The sequence below is a fragment of the Epinephelus fuscoguttatus genome, linkage group LG20, assembly GCF_011397635.1.
Source record: "Epinephelus fuscoguttatus linkage group LG20, E.fuscoguttatus.final_Chr_v1".
NCBI classification, from domain to species: domain Eukaryota; kingdom Metazoa; phylum Chordata; class Actinopteri; order Perciformes; family Serranidae; genus Epinephelus; species Epinephelus fuscoguttatus.
The window spans coordinates 28044879-28062043 of record NC_064771.1 but is presented as its reverse complement, the minus strand read 5'-3'; the positions used below and the strand labels follow the sequence as shown (position 1 = coordinate 28062043).

Here is a 17165-nt window from a genome sequence, read left to right as displayed (position 1 = left end):
ATGGAAGCAAAGTTTTCTTTGACTAAAGTGTTCTCGACTGAAATAACTCAAAGCCCACTACCCCAACCTGCTGTCTTACTTGGACTTTTACTCTTTAGACTACTTCCTTCTTCTTTACTCCCATTAGTGCATTGGCCACATGATCGCAGCCTTCACAAATACATGGGTTATATATTAATTTCTGACTCATGATTGTGCAGGTTATATAGGAATTCTAGTGCAGTACTTTTCGTAGAGTACATATGAACAGGGAATGAGAACAGCCTGAGCATTTTGCACGAGTACCGCTGTGCTTAAATCGTCTCATAGAGCTGCCTGTAAACCAGATAAGTCATGTTATTTCACTCCAACAGTTTATTTCAAAATGCATGTTTTTATTTTACAACACTACTTCCCCCGTGACGGAAATGAGATGACGTAATGTGCTGTTGCTTTGTTGTGAAGTGATTTGCAATCAGCCAACCACATAACTGGCTCTGTCTGGTTTAATGATGGACAAACAAGATGTGTTGAAATAAAACAGTCACTGGTAAGATTAAAAACATACTTTGGAAAAAGCATATTTTAAGGTGAAAAGTCCTGGACTTAAATAACAATTAATTTGATGTACAATCATGCTAGCAGTTCTTTCACAATGGTTACATATGCTAAAATCAGGGCTGGGTATCAGAACTCAATACCTTTAAGGCAGTGAGTGAAATAACCCAGTACAAAGTACTACGTAAAAAGTAGCAATTGTATGGTTTATCTCGCAGCCAATCACCGCAGGTCTTGTTCAATTTAATGTGACAAGTGATAGGCTCACTACCACACAGGCTACAACCCCCACAGTCTGTGCTGTGGTGAGGTCGAGCGTGGTGTATTTGGCGGAGTTGGCAGTTCAACGTGCTGAGACACAACCAAAATGTCTGAAAGTAGGGCTATACTACACACCTGTGGCATCTGGTGGAATATTACGCAACTGAATGTTTCCCCAGTGACCTTTGACCACCAAAATCTAATCAGATCATCGTTGAGTCCAAGTGGCTGTTTGTGCCAAACTTGAAGTGATCTTTAGCTATTGTGTTAACAAGAATGAGACAAATGTGGGGCGTAGGTGGCTTAGTGGATAGAGTAGGCGCCCCATGTACAAGGCTGCTGCTGCAGCGGCCTGGGCTCTACTCCAGCTTGTGGCCCTTTGCTGCATGTCATTACCCCCGCCTCTCCTCCCTTCACACTTAACTGTCCTATCTATAAAGGCAAAAATGCCCCAAAAAATATCTTTTAAAAAACAAGAATGAGACAAATGCAAGGTCACATTGACTTTGACTTTTGACCTATGACCTATGGCCAACAAAATATAATCAGTTTATTCTTTGTGTATTTTGTAGCGTCTTATTGATTTTAAATCTGTAAAACCAGTAGAATAGTTTCTATAATTAGTTGCGTCTTAACTCTACATACTGAATTCTATTTAACCTCTGAACACTTGTAATGTTGGTATGTTAAGCAGTCAAAGTTGGCCTTCATTTGGCGGCTGTTAATTCCCACTGAGGTCGTCAGTGTGTGAGCGACATAGTTTGGAGTGGAGACACTGCTGTGAGAAGGGCAGACAAATACTCTTAAAGATGTGGTAATCGACTCAACTAGGAAAATATTTGAGAAATGTGCAGGCAGAGCCCAGACCGGGCGGTTTTGTCATCTCTGTTCATTCTCTCCTCAGTAATGTCAAACAGGATTGTAATAATCATCTGGTGTCAGAGGGGATTTCACTTCTTCCTGCACTCAGAGGTCAGTGTTTCTGAGGGAAGGCGTGAAGTCAGTCATTATAATTATATTTAAGTGGGCTGATGGAGGGCGTACATGACTGTCCTCTGTCACTTCTCTCAACCAGACAGTTGCTTTTGACTTCTCACTTTGTGTTTTGAAACCCAGTTGGCTAACCCTCCAGGATGTGAGGTCTGTGGATTGTTGCTGCAAACTCTGATCTGCAATCCCGGTTTCTCAAGACACAAACACAGAAACACCCTCCCATTTACAAATACTTTATCTTTTATTCATTGTCACATCTGATGACATTTTTCTGATGAATCAAAGGATGCGCTGAAGTCAATGTTACGTTGCATTTTGGGTGGAGACAGAGGAGTGGGGTGAGAAAAATCTGACTGTTTAGCACCTTTAAATTAAGACAATTGTTAAGACAACAGTTTATTTATTTATTTATTGTGATCATCAGCAATACAGCAGTGAATAAAAGTACATTCTAAAAAATGATGATGAAAATGATTCATGTGTTTAGTTAGTAAAATGAAAGCGTTTTTTTTTAGCTTAACGTGTTTAAGTCAGAAGATTACTTATTTTAAGAAGTCAGTCAAAATCATTTTTGACATTTTTTAGTAGGATGGAATTAAAATAAAGTGTTGGGGATACCTCAAATAAAATAATTTGACCACTAAATATTACCACAACTTTTGATAAATATTAAGTTGGTTCAACTTAATTAAACTTCTCCAGGTCAAAGCAGATCATTATTGTGTCAATCGTCAGAGTTGGAACTACTTTTTTTAAGTTGAACCAGTACATTAGTTTTTAGAGTACACTCTAAACCATGACTTAAAGAAGTTTTTAGCATTAAAAAATTATTTTTGACAACTTATTTTAAGAGGTTGGTCAAAATCAAAAACATTTTTGACTAGGATGAAATTATAATAAATAAGTTAGAATATCTTAAATAAAGTAATTTGTCCTCCAAATATCACAACTTTTAGATAAATAAATATTAAGTTGAAGCAACTTAATTAAGTTTTCTTGAGGCTAAAGTAAATCATGTTAGTTGTACTAAAGTAATTGAGTTTGTCAGATTATATAAGACTCGTAGGTTGGAACTACTCAAAAAGATGCATGTTACTCTTAAATTTTTAAAAAGTTGAATAGGTGGATTACTTCTTTGAGTGTACTTATGTATAAGGACTCTCAGTTTGATGTAGCAATAATATGACAGACCCAAAAAGAGAGCACACATAAAGAGTCACTCTAAGACACTATATTGGATGCAAATAAATATACATTCCCAAATATACATCTAGACCTGCACATAAATATGTATACATAACATACTCACAGCCCACCCACAACCTACGCTAAAAAACCAAAGTTACAAATTTTATTTTTATATATATTCCCAAGGCAAAGTGTAACTCAGCTATGTGTCACCATGCTCAATAAAATAGACGCAAGTATTATACTTACAATTTTGATGTATTTGTATTTTACTCTCCATTTTAAGCTCATTTATACTTTGACTCCACTTCATTTTAGAGGTAAATATTGTTCTTTTTACTCCACTACATTTATCGTTTGACAAAGAAATCCTACAGTGAGTTTCTAAAGTTGTAAATTATCAAAGGATAATATAAATGGTAATAAAACATGGTAGTTAAGTTCAGCTCCATGTCGACCAGTTACAACATTAATGGTAAGATTATAATAAAAATACTCAGATGATACATTGGCATCATAATGACAGGAGACATTCTATTGCCTAATAAGTACTTTTAATTCTGATAGTATCGAATCCAATCCAACTTTATTTGTAAAGCACTTTAAATCAACCACAGAGTACCAAAGTGCTGTACAGAAGAATAAAGTAGCCAAAGTAGCCTAATTTTTGTTGCTAATACTTTTATATTTTAACTTGAATAGCATTTTAAATGCAGGGCTTTTACTCAAATATTTTTACAGTGTGATATATCTGAATACTTGTTCCACCACGGGAAGCCAGTGAGGGAGGATGATCACTTACTACACTGATACATTAGGCCCCAACCTTATAAAACATAGTCTACTGGTTGAACTATTCCCCATAAAAAGACATAACCCTATATTATTCTGAATTGTAATTCTATAATATCTTTGTTATTAAAATTACTGTCATTATTACTTCTTTCATTACTTCGATTTTATTTTGTGTGAATCTCTGTAATCTTGAAAATCTGACAATAAAATAGACAAAATTCATATTTCCTCTGTCAGTATACAAACATGATTTCACACTCCAGTAATAAAACCAATAAAACCAATAAAATCATATCAAGTGTGTCCATTGAAGCTGCATTAATCTGACCCAGTAATGCTGCACTGTCAGGTACCTGCTGAATGTAACTCACACACGACCATATAAACATCTTCCCTTGTAGTTGTGATGCCACCTGGTGGCCATTAGAGGTCACAGCAGCCTCTCTATGCTTCACTGACAGCTTCAACAAGCTGCAGTAAAATCTTCAACTCTCAATTTTGTCACACAATTTTGTTTAATATCAAAATACACATACACAGCATCAAATACGGAATAAATTATAATAATAATAAACTTTATTTGTATGGCACTTTTCAAAACACAGTATGAGATAAATAAAATAGTATACATAGGCTAAGACCAGATAAATCAGGGTGTGTAATAAAAGTGAATAAATAATAAAATTGATAAAAGAAGGATAAAAACTAGACACACAACAGATTTACTGTAAAAAAGCCTTCCTGTAAAAGTATGTTTTGAGGAGTGTTTTAAACAAAGACACTGAGTTTGGTAACCCAAATTCAAACATATACTGAAGAATATGATAAAAATAAATAAATGAACACAAAATCAGGGAAACGTCACACACACACACACACACACACACACACACACACACACACACACACACACACACACCTGCCTACAAAAACCACCAGGCATAAACTAAAAGTCCAAAAGTGGTCATCATGCAGAATGGCCCATTTCAGAATACTATTAAATTATTAAATTACAATTATCGATGCATGAATGTGTTCATGACTGTAATGTTGCTTCTGGTAAAGGTGGAGCTTATTTTACTTACTTCATACACTGCTGGGTAACTTTTCAATTTCACCAAGGCATCAGTAAAGTCTTGCCTTTATCATAAAATTACATCATAATTTAGTTATTGATTATATTTTGAATTGTAAATCTGAATCTGCACATGTAGTGGAGTTAATGGGACAAGTAAAAGTGTAGAGTAGCATAAAATGGAAACACTAGAGTGTATGTAATCGTAAGTAATCATAAGCCCATGATGCAACTACAAGCACAAAAAAAGAGAATATCTAATGAATTACTAATGAAGGTGTGGATCATCTATATTATCATGTTAACACCCACACGTTTGCCGTCAGAGGAAAACAGTCATTAAAGGAAGAACAAAATGTTTGAGGTTTTCAGATAAACTGTGTCCCACTTTCTTGAACTTGTGAGTGTGTGTGCAATCGTAGTTCAAGGTTGCATCATTCACCCTCACATCACCTGATGATTTTGCACAATGAGAGTCTATCATTTAAACGTGAAGATGATTGGATCATTTTGTTCTTCTCTTCTTTTTCTCATGGTCTTATTTGTTATGTACTGCAATGTGATGGGTTTCCATGGAGCTGGCTTATTCCCAAACTATGTCTCTCTTTGTATAAAGGGGGTCACCCTGAGAATGTGGGCACAATTTAACAAACATCTTGGGTTCAGTCTTTCTTTTTTAACAGGGTCCCTGGTGCTTTATTACCTTTTTATCTCGTGTATGACAGATGAAGCCTAACTGGTGCAGAAACACTTATTGGTACTTCAAAGAACTATTCAGTGATGATTGCTTCACCACCTTTGACTAAGCTCTCTGAAATGTTTGTCATTTTAAACTACATCATAGGGCTCACATATCTAAAACAAGAAACCTTATATATATCCTGACATTAACACAAATTTACATTTAATCTAGTGGTCAGAACTCTCTTTATGATTCATACTAACATATATCCTCTGCCACATGGGCTAGATATTAAAAAAAAGTGCAGTTTAGCTGAGGTGAAAGGAAGCTTCACCCCCACACAAACTGTTTTCATTTAGCCTGAACTAATTGCAGGAAAACATAGATATGCAGGCAGCTGTTAATATGTGATAAAGTTCAGATCATGTTTGGCATTCTTTTAGAGTTTCCATATCTCTTTTTGACCTTAACTCTGAATTCCTCTCACCAGACTTCATGGCCGACAGCTTCTCCCCGTTATCTAATTTAGTCAAGCTAGCAGCTAAAACTGACACCATTTGTCATTTTGAGTGAAATGTTTTAGGTAAAATTTTAGATGTAGAGATTCATGGTGTCACCTGGATGAATTTTAACAGCCTTGGTGATCCGTTCGCTTAAAAACAGTCCAGTGTGTTGGTTTATGCTAGCACTGCTGTACTCGGTGCTCTTTAGTGCTAATCAGCAAATGTTAGCATGCTAACATGTCAAATTTAAAGAGGGTAAATCATAGAAATAGAATCTCATTCAGTTTCTCTGGGGTAAATATTATGGCTGTTAAATATCAGCATGTTAGCATTGCCATTGTTAGCATGTTAGCGTGCTGACGGTGTTAGCATTTAGCTTAAAGCATGGCTAACTAGTATGGTTGTGACTGATTTAACCTCTTTGAGCCCCTCCTCTGTTTGTTGTGATTATTTTATTGCATTATGTTGCACAGTTTATTTAGTTTGTGATGACTGACTGTTCAGTTTATGTATGTATGCTAGTACACGAGGGGCTAGCATGGCGACAGTAAGGGCCGTTTCATAGTCGACGCACACAACTCACTTTCTTTCATAGTTAACACATTGGACACAAGCAACGCAGGGGACACTTGAAATGCAATACATTGCTCGCGCAACAGGGGGTAGCAGAGTCACCACTACATTCCGGCTAGCTAGTAGTGCTGCTGTAACTAGCTAGTACTGCTATTTTATGAGAGTTATAGGGCACTATAACTGTCATATAAATGGGGGTGTGCCCGTATGAGTTTGCAAAGTTTTTCCTCCTCGCCCTCCATATTTCATACCTGCTTTTTCTGTGATTAACAAAAAGTGGTTAATTTCAAGTACGTCACTTGCATTATCACCCCCACTGGCAACGCATGGTATTGCACGCTTCGCTGTGTTGCATATCAAAAAAATGGACAACCCATTTTAAGACGCAAGTACGCATCATGGCAGCCAATGCGTCCCAGTGCGTTCGCGTCTGCGTGCCTTTGCGTTGACTATGAAATGGCCCTAACAGTGCTTGAGGAGCCAGATGTTTATAGACCCTTTTACTGCGAGTGAACAGTTTGATGGGTTTTTTTTGGTGAGCGTGGCTTAGTTGGAGGCAAGCTCTCTGCAGATGCTAGTGTGAGTAAAGTTCTTTTGTCTTGTTTTAGAAAATGGAGGAAAATGGTGTGAGTGGTGCATTCAGAAATACTCATTCTGAGTGCCAGAGCACACTCTGGCACAAACTGGACTGTTCGTACATTTGAACAACTCCCTACATCGGCCCACTGTTTGGCTTAAGAGACTTTAACGCTTTATTCTACGACATAAAATACATCAGTAAATACCCCACTCATGAATTTTGAAGCCTGTAGGTGTGTTAAAAAAAGGCAGTTGCTAACAAATAGCTAAATAAGACTACAGAATGTCATCGTGCTGAACATGACAACATTAAGTCACGCAACTGTGGTATAGCCTAGCTTAGCGAGTTGAGTTCAGTTCTAAAGATTAATGTCATAAAGTTTTGTTTGCAGAGCTTATTTTCTGCAATAATCCAAAATCCGACAAACAAATATGATGGGGGAACTGGGCAATGCTAATTTCTGTGTTGGCCTACAAAAAAACATCATTCCTGGAGTATTCACAGTCCCTTACAAATAAAATAAAAATAATTAGCTAAATACAGATAGGCCTATTTATGTGAAAGACCAAAGAGTCATTCATCTTGTGGTAACATATTATTATTTTATGATAAGATAAAAGATTAAAAAAAAGTCACCTCTTTGGACTTTAGGTGGTCCAAACGACATACATTTTAATTTTTATAAAAGAAGAAGAAATGTCATAAACAAACAAAACAAATAAACAAACAAAAACAGCCCCTGTGAGCTTTTTAATAGGCAAAACAAAGGTGAAAGACAATGTATGAGGAGCAGGAAAGATGATGATGATTACACTTTCCTCTTACATGCTGGCTTTTTTGTCTTGTTGTCATGGCAACCTGATGCATTTAAGTGAGGAGTCTGGAGCCGCTCCGAGAGAGGAAGTGAAAATAAGGTCGAGTGTGTCTGAGAATTGTGGTACAATGTAGGATTTTATTTTTCCATCAGGAGACCCAGAGATAGAAAAGATAACGTTAACAAGCATCTGAAGGTCCAAATACTGAAATTATGTTTTTCTCTGACTTGCTTTTTGTTTTGTCATCGCTTTGACATCACTCACATGGAGAGAGATAACACATCATGAGATGAGGGTGAGCACTTGGAGGAATAATGTTTTCTTCACCTTTATGATGTACATTTTATACATCCTGCTATCAAACAGTCACCCTACATGCGAATGAAACAACAGGAGGCTGTGATCATTGGTGGATTTGGAACACTGTTATTTTCACTGGTGGAATGTTTTCGATGGAGCTACTTGTACTTTACTCACATATTTCCATTTTATGATACTGTATACTCACTTATTATTCTGGGACACCATGTCAAGTTCTGCTTGTTACATGCATTGTCTTCTTTCAAAATACTCTTCTGTTTTCACAGGAAATTTAACGTCTCTTTCAAAATAAACGCACTACGTCAGCACAACACCATGAACACCACTCTACCAGATGAAAGTTGGTGGTTGTTGGACCCATCCACTGCCCCCCTTTAGTCTCCTTAACTCTCAATCGTGTCCCGCTGAGTTTCCCCCTGAGAACGTTGAGTGCCGTTAATCATGCTAATGTTAAAAGTTGTATTTTTTTGCCAGTGTTTGACGCCACAACTCACTGCCCAAGCGTTGGATTTCAAGGGAGACCGGGTTGGACTGAAACAACATGGAGCCCAGTCTCACTCCGAAGTCCTCGTACTCCGGCACTAGGGCAGTGACTTCCAGTGTCAGAAACCAATGAAGAAAGGCATCCTTTAACATCGGCATGATACGCGGCCGGTTGCCGTTACAGTTTCACTGCGCCCAGTGGCGTCTGGGGAAACGCGGCGGGACAAGTGCGAAAGTTAAGGCAGCGAAAGTCAGAGTGGGGTGGTTGATGGGTCCAACAAACACCAGCTTTCACCCCAGAGAGTGGTGTTTGTGTCCTGTAAGATTCTAAAGCCAAGCCCTGTTCGTTTTTCCTAAACACAACCACACGTTTTTGTTGTTGAAGAAAAAAAAAGGTCAATTTGCGGTGTTGTACTGACGTAGTGCTTTTATTTTGAAAGAGACTGTATGTAAAGTTAAATTCCCTTTGAAAACAGAAGTGTATTTTGAAAGAACACAATGCATTTAACAGGCAGAATTTGACACGGCATCCCAGAACATCAGCAACCAACGCACCCAGGGTACCTTGCACATTGTATGTGGACGTGGAATGTCCATGAGCAAACGTTGATCTGTGACAAGGTCAGAGTGAGTTTGTATTCGTATTTATTTATGACGTGCAATATTTTATGAAGAAAAAAAGTGCGAGTCAGTGTGTAAAGGCCTTTAGTCTGTAATCATTAGATAATTAGTAATATTAGCTGTCACATAAGAAACCAAAGTTATCAGTATGTGAGTCCTTTACTCTCCATACTGACACTTCAACAAGCCTATACACTTCAACAGCATGATAGAATCCATGATATTCAGTTACGGCTTTTGATTTATATGTGCGCAGATGCCCAAACCACCTCAACTGACCCCTTTCGACACGAAGGAGCAGCAGCTCTACTCCGAGCTTCCTCCGGATGTCTGAGCTCCTAACCCTATCTCTAAGGCTGAGCCCAGCCACCCCACGGAGGAAACTCATTTCAGCTGCTTGTATCTGTGATCTCATTCTTTTGGTCATTACCCAGAGCTCGTGACCATAGATGAGGTTTGGGATATAGATGGACCAGTAATTTCTTCACCACGACGGTCTGGTGCAGCGCCCCCATCACCGCAGAAGCCACATACAGAAGGTACGTGGTTTTAAATGATAAACAGCAGCAGGTGGTGCAACCCAACTGCATATATTTTATCTATATATAGACCGGCCATTTGTACTGATGCTGTTGAAACAGACTGTGTCTTTAATTTTATTCTATATGCAAATCACATCAAAGTTCACCGGGGCTGCTCACATCGCACCACCTGCTCTTTTTCTGTTTTCCAGCGCCACCTGCCACCTGTGACGTCGTGCTCCTAGAATACATGTGCATTTATATGTTCTGTACGTTGTGTGTGTTGAATCCTATAAAGCGACAAAACCCTGTCAGAGTTGAACAGACAAGATGTTCCAGGTTGTCAGGAGTGCGAGGTCAACAGAAAGAGGTCAGCTCTGCAGAGAGAGGAGAAGAAATGGGAGGATCAAAGACTCAAATAGATTTAATGAGCCAAGGAGACAGAATGTAATGCAAGTGAAGGTGTGGAGAGAATCACAGAAAACATATTGTATATCATAAGAGCAAAATTAAACTGCAGCCTGAAGAGTGATGATATCACACTTACTCACTTTTTTTACTTACTAAATTTTACTTATTATTATTATTATTATTACTTATTTTACTTACTAAAATAGTAGCACTGGACCTTAATGGCAGATGCAGAATATAAATAGCTGTCGTTCACATATATGTAGGTCTATATAGAGACACTCCAACACCTGCAACAGCAGCTGCTAACACACTGTTACACTGAGTTCTTATGCAGACATATGCATGATATCTATCATTCTGTAGTGAAGCCCAGTACTATTACTGAAACGATTAGTTTTGGTATTAATACTGCTTCGATCACTTCTACCTTTTAACTGAATTAGCTAAATGATCAATCAGGTTTTGATTAATAGCTGCTACTTTTAGCACCATGTATTGCTTCAACCCTCATAATTGGTTCTTATACTACCACTAGTACTATTATTTCTGCTGTAACTGCCTAAGCAAGTACGGCCACTGCATGCTACTGCCATATAAAATCCATTTGGCAGACAGATTAACTTTGTGTACACTCAGTGCATTATGACTCCAGAACAAACAGAAACACGAGCTAGATGTCATCAACGCTTGTTAAAGCATTGCTAATCTGCTACCACTGATAATAGCGGATTGCTGATTGTTTCTTTCTTAAGGTTTTATCCAAACTGTTTGCTCTGCAGAGACTGTGTTGGTGTTGTGGTTGGGTTGAATCGCACACAGTGATAGAAAGTAGGGATGCACGTCATCAGTATCGACCAATATCAGGTTTAAAATGAAATATCGAAATCGGCCAACATGCTTTTTCTTATTTTCCTATATGAATGAACATTACATACAAAGAAAGTATTATATTTCATGTCTCCATCTGCTGGTGGGCCATCACAATAACATTATGTATGCATAATATGATGTTAATTCCGCTACAGAAGAGACTTGATGATCAGTAAAACAAGGTAGGGAAAAAAGTGATATATCGCTATCTGTGTTGGTTATCAGTCAAATGAGTTGATACATATTGGCATATCGGATATCGGCAAACAAATTCAATATCGTGCAACCCTAGAAGAAAGGAAGTAGATAGTGCTGTACCTTTTACATGAGTGTTTCTGTTTTAGGATACTTTACTGTACTTTTAGCATAGACGTAGATTGTTTTGGGTAGTCCCCCCAGTAATAACGTAAAAGTAGCGGATGACCTTATTTTAACAAAATTAAAGATATTTATGCCATAAATACCATAAATTGGTGTACAAAGTGAATGTTACTCAAAATTGAACAATTTCAAACTGAAACAAATTATTTTAAGACTTGCACTGAATTAAAACACTGTATGCAACATGTTCATACTTAAGTACCATAAAACTTCAATTAGTATTCCGGGCTTTATTTGCTTAAATCACTGGCCTACATTTAGGACAGGGCTTTAATTCCTTTCACACAAAACTGTTGCTCAACAAAGTTCAGAAATACAATCAAACTGTATAAAAATTAGGCTTCTGATTACATCAATTATGAATCATTCATTTGATCTAAGGCTGACAGAATGTACATAAGACAGAGAGTGAGTTACGACATTTGAGGATTACCTCATCGGGCATACCGACACAACCTCACTTTATTCTGTTAAAACTATACTCACAACTTGGATTAATTTGTGTAAAAAAACACCTTTGATTCTTTTGATCTGAGGACCCTTACTGACTAAAGGAATATGAATAACTTTCAGGGTAATGGAAGACCATACATATAATTTGAGGTAGCCAACAACCAGGCAGCACAGTGGTGTGGTGGTTAGCAACAGGGTTTCTGGTTCAATCCTGGGTGGGGGAGCCCTTCTGTGTGGAGTTTGCATGTTCTCCCCGTGTCAGCGTGGGTTTTCTCCAGGTGCTCCAGCTTCCTCCCACAGTCCAAAGACATGCAGGTTAACTGGTGACTCTAAATCGTCTGTAGGTGTGAATGTGAGTGTGAATGGTCGTCTGTCTCTATGTGTCAGCCCTGTGATAGTCTGGTGACCTGTCCAGGGTGTACCCTGCCTCTCGCCCAATGTCAGCTGGGATAGGCTCCAGCCCCCCTGCGACCCTCAAGAGGATAAGTGGTTGGAAAATGGATGGATAGCCAACAACCTGGTTTTATACATACAAAGAACTATTATTAGAAAAAAAGAACTGCTTGTCAACCAGACCAGAGGCCTCAGAGTTTTCAGTACTATGAAGCTGGTTCCCTTTTTACCAGGATAAATCACTGTGGCAACTTATGCTGAACAGCTAACAGCTAACTTCAGAGTATCTTATTGAGACAGGCATTTATTTGTCAAAATGTGTAGCACAATTTGTCACATATTGGTAATTAAACCTGTATATTCTACGGAAGATGAGAACGGCCATGTATATATTTTTTTTGTGCACTGTTATAGCAACTTATTATTTCGTTATCTCGATGTAACAAAGATTGTTTTCTTGTGATAACAAATTAATTATCTCGTTATCTCGATATAACAAAGATTGTTTTCTCGTGATAACGAATTAATTATCTCGTTATCTCAATATAACAGTTGCTCTCTCCCTGCCTGCAGGGCTGTCCCTCCTTGAGGCAATGAATGAGGAAATAATTGGACTGGCGTTTAATACGCAAAATGGGGTCAAACCCCCGGCAGCTATTAGGTGCCCGGTGGCTATTTGCCACCAGGCAACTATTTGGAAATATATGGTATATGACAATAATCATATTTGTATAATAACAGTAGAAGTGTGGCTAATGATAACAGCAGCAGCAGGAGGCATCTAGCAGGACCACAGCAGCTCTTGTAGGCTGAAATCAAGACGATCACATTAACCAGTGTGCAGTCATCAGACTTGACAATTATCACGGGAGAACAATCTTTGTTATATCAAGATAACGAGATAATTAATTCGTTATCACGAGAAAACAATCTTTGTTATATCGTGATAACGAAATAATTAATTCGTTATCACAAGATAACAATCTTTGTAATATCGAGATAACGAAATAATAAGTGGTTAACACGAGATAACAGTGCACAAAAAAAAAAACATGGCCGTTCTCGTCTTCCATAATATTCAAATAAAATCAGTAACATTTTTAAACACATATTTACACTTTAAAGGCAGAGCTTTTGCTTGTAATTAAATAAAGGTCAGATAAAGTGTATTCATACATCTTCCTCTACTGTTATACTGTACAACACAATGTAAATGTGTAAGTGTCTATGTGTGTCTGCTCAGCTCTGACTGAACTAATCCGGGCTCTTGTGTGTGTCTGTATGGGGGTGTGTGAAACAGGAGGATGGTGTGCGTGCGTGTGTACATTTGTCATCACTTCCAAGAATACATTAACAACTGTTCAAAGTGACACAGCAGTGGGAGGGTGTCCGTATATACAGTATGTGCCCTTTTTTTCTATGTGAGGAATGTTTTCTTTAAAATCATTTGGCATGTTTAACAGAGTTGACATGTTTGTGTGTGTGTGTGTGTGTGTGTGTGTATACAGTATAGTATTAAGAGTGTGAGGCTGGATTCAGGAGCGAGGTCAAGTGTGTGAAACGAGGGAGGAGGGAGGAGACAGAGTGAGAGTGGAGGGTGTTTTTTCTGAGAGTCTGTCAGAGTCTGGTGGCAGTCGGGAGGGAAAACACTAAAAGCCCGGCTTTTTTCAAGGAGCCTCTGACTGAGGCCAGAGCTCGAGGCTTTTCGTCAAGTATGATGCCGTTTTAAAAGAGAGGAGAAAAAGCACAGAGATGCTGAGAGGACATCGTTAACCTTGAATGCTGTTTTGTCACAAACTCTTGATACACACTGTGTTGTGATGGGCACTGTGAGTGAGCTGTGTGCCTCCAGTTTCCAGGCGTTTCTCTGTCCTACGGTGCGACCAGGGGCACCTGTTGCAGCCACAGGTGAGTGCTTCTAAGAAAATACACTCCTCTATTCTGTAGGCTTAGAAAATAGAGGTGTATTGTTCACTGTTTTGGACCTTGTGACTAATTCCTGTGAGTAAACCTTTATTCTGAGCTGCTTTCTCTTAGATTTTTCTCTAATTTTCTGAGTTTAAAAAGGCTTTAGTTCAATTAGTTGTCCTCAAGTCTTTGCTGTATAAATGTTGTTTTGTGTGACTCTTGATAGCCTAGAAATAACAAATAAAAATGTAGAGCAGGACTGGCACAAAGTGCGATCAGTGTTCAGTTGCCGTGGTGATTCTCTGTGAAGTTATCAAGACACAGAGTGCTCTGTGGTGTGTGTTTGACATTTCTGTGTTCATGTAGACACGAGTCAGAGAAACTGTGAGTGAGTGTGTGTTTGTGTGAGATGGTGGGCTTGATTCGAGAGCATGACGCACAGCCATCACCCTCCAGTCCACTATCCTCCTCTCCAGTGGGTGCTTGAGTGACATAATCTCCACCGCTGCTGCCCACTGATCGCCCCCTGTGCAGGTGCTTTTATAACGTATCAATGTACTCATTTCAAAGCCATTCTTACACAATGAAAGCAGCACGGTGCTCATATGCAGGTTGTTTCCACCTGCTGTGGAGCTTTTATGAGCCTTGTTTCTGTAGCTGGACTTCCCCCTCTATTTTAATGTCATTTCCTCTGCTTTCTTCTCCATTATTTTCATGTCTTAAGCCTCAAGCGCCTGAAAATGGGATAATTTCACAGATAAGATTAACTGCAGGGCTTTTTTTTTTTTTTTTTAACTTTTATCATTTTTAGTAGTATGTACGTACGTATGTATGTATGTATGTATGTATGTACGTACGCACGTATGTATGTGTGTATGTACGTACGTACGTATGTATATATGTACGTGTGTATGTATGTAGTAAGTGTAAGAGTATAATAGCGTATGTATGAGAGTATGATTGCGCATGTAAGAGGGTATAGTAGTGTTTGTGTGAGAGTATAGTGGTGTATGTATGAGAGTATGATTGCGCATGTAAGAGGGTATAGTAGTGTTTGTGTGAGAGTATAGTGATGTATGTATGAGAGTATGATTGTGCATGTAAGAGGGTATAGTAGTGTTTGTGTGAGAGTATAGTGATGTATGTATGAGAGTATGATTGTGCATGGAAGAGGGTATAGTAGTGTTTGTGTGAGAGTATAGTGATGTATGAGAGTATGATTGCGCATGTAAGAGGGTATAGTAGTGTTTGTGTGAGAGTATAGTGATGTATGAGAGTATGATTGCGCATGTAAGAGGGTATAGTAGTGTTTGTGTGAGAGTATAGTGATGTATGAGAGTATGATTGCGCATGTAAGAGGGTATAGTAGTGTTTGTGTGAGAGTATAGTAGTGTATGTATGAGAGTATGATTGCGCATGTAAGAGGGTATAGTAGTGTTTGTGTGAGAGTATAGTGATGTATGAGAGTATGATTGCGCATGGAAAAGGGTATAGTAGTGTTTGTGTGAGAGTATAGTGATGTATGAGAGTAAGAATGCGAATGAAAGAGGGTCGAGTAGTGATTGTGTGAGTGTAAAGTGATGTATGAGAGTATGATTGTGCATGGAAGAGGGTATAGTAGTGTTTGTGTGAGAGTATAGTGATGTATGAGAGTATGATTGCGCATGTAAGAGGGTATAGTAGTGTTTGTGTGAGAGTATAGTGATGTATGTATGAGAGTATGATTGTGCATGGAAGAGGGTATAGTAGTGTTTGTGTGAGAGTATAGTGATGTATGTATGAGAGTATGATTGTGCATGGAAGAGGGTATAGTAGTGTTTGTGTGAGAGTATAGTGATGTATGTATGAGAGTATGATTGCGCATGGAAAAGGGTATAGTAGTGTTTGTGTGAGAGTATAGTGATGTATGTATGAGAGTATGATTGTGCATGGAAGAGGGTATAGTAGTGTTTGTGTGAGAGTATAGTGATGTATGTATGAGAGTATGATTGTGCATGGAAGAGGGTATAGTAGTGTTTGTGTGAGAGTATAGTGATGTATGAGAGTATGATGTTACTTGTGAAACCAAGTATGAAATATGTCGCAGGGGGCCTCTCATACGTATGTACGTATGTATGTATGTACGTATGTATGTATGGATGGATGGATGGATGGATGGATGTACCTATGTATGTATGTGTGTATGTGTTGTTGTTGTTGTTGTTCACAGCTTGTCACTGACAACAAGGATAAAGATATGTCTTTTGTACTTGGGTGAACTGATCCTTTAACTGTTCAACTGCAGCAGTTCTTATCCACCCCTCCTCAGCATATCCTGTTTGTGGTGTGTCCACAGCTCTGAATAAAGCACTGATTCAAGCCCACAGCTGCAATCTTTTCCTCCATCCTTCTCTACATCCTCTCCCTTCCTCTTTCCCTCACACACAAACCACCCATCCTCTGATATCAAACCTGTTTCCTCAGCCTTCACACACATTTATATCAATATGTCTCTCTCCTTCAGCAGGTGGGTAGATAATACTTTAAAGTTAATCACTTTATTTTTACTTGTTGCGTCGTGTATCCTCTTCCTGCTTGACTGAATGCCTTTCATCACAGTGTACGCAGCAGGGTGGGGTGCTCAAGCTTGAAAAGTGGAACATTTATATCCCCAGGCCAAAGGACATTAAAACTGACTTATAGATAGAGATACACTGTCCACACGCACATCTGTAGATACATACAGATTACAGTATGAAAACACATTTCTTCTTTTCATTTCTCCTTTTCTCTCTGCACACATACGCAAAAGAAAACCA

At 38.5% G+C, this 17165-nt stretch overlaps 1 protein-coding gene and 1 long non-coding RNA gene across 2 annotated transcripts in view; one reads left to right on the top strand and one right to left on the bottom strand.

Moving 5' to 3' along the window:
* Positions 1 to 17165, bottom strand: part of LOC125881175 (uncharacterized) — a 261696-nt gene that overhangs the window by 111491 nt on the left and 133040 nt on the right. The window lies entirely within an intron of this gene.
* Positions 14099 to 17165, top strand: part of LOC125881169 (cytohesin-1-like) — a 29857-nt gene continuing 26790 nt past the window's right edge. The window contains exon 1 of the mRNA XM_049564200.1: positions 14099 to 14367. Within this exon, the coding sequence (XP_049420157.1) occupies positions 14280 to 14367 (88 nt within the window). The 5' untranslated portion in view covers positions 14099 to 14279. The remainder of the gene's footprint in view (positions 14368 to 17165) is intronic.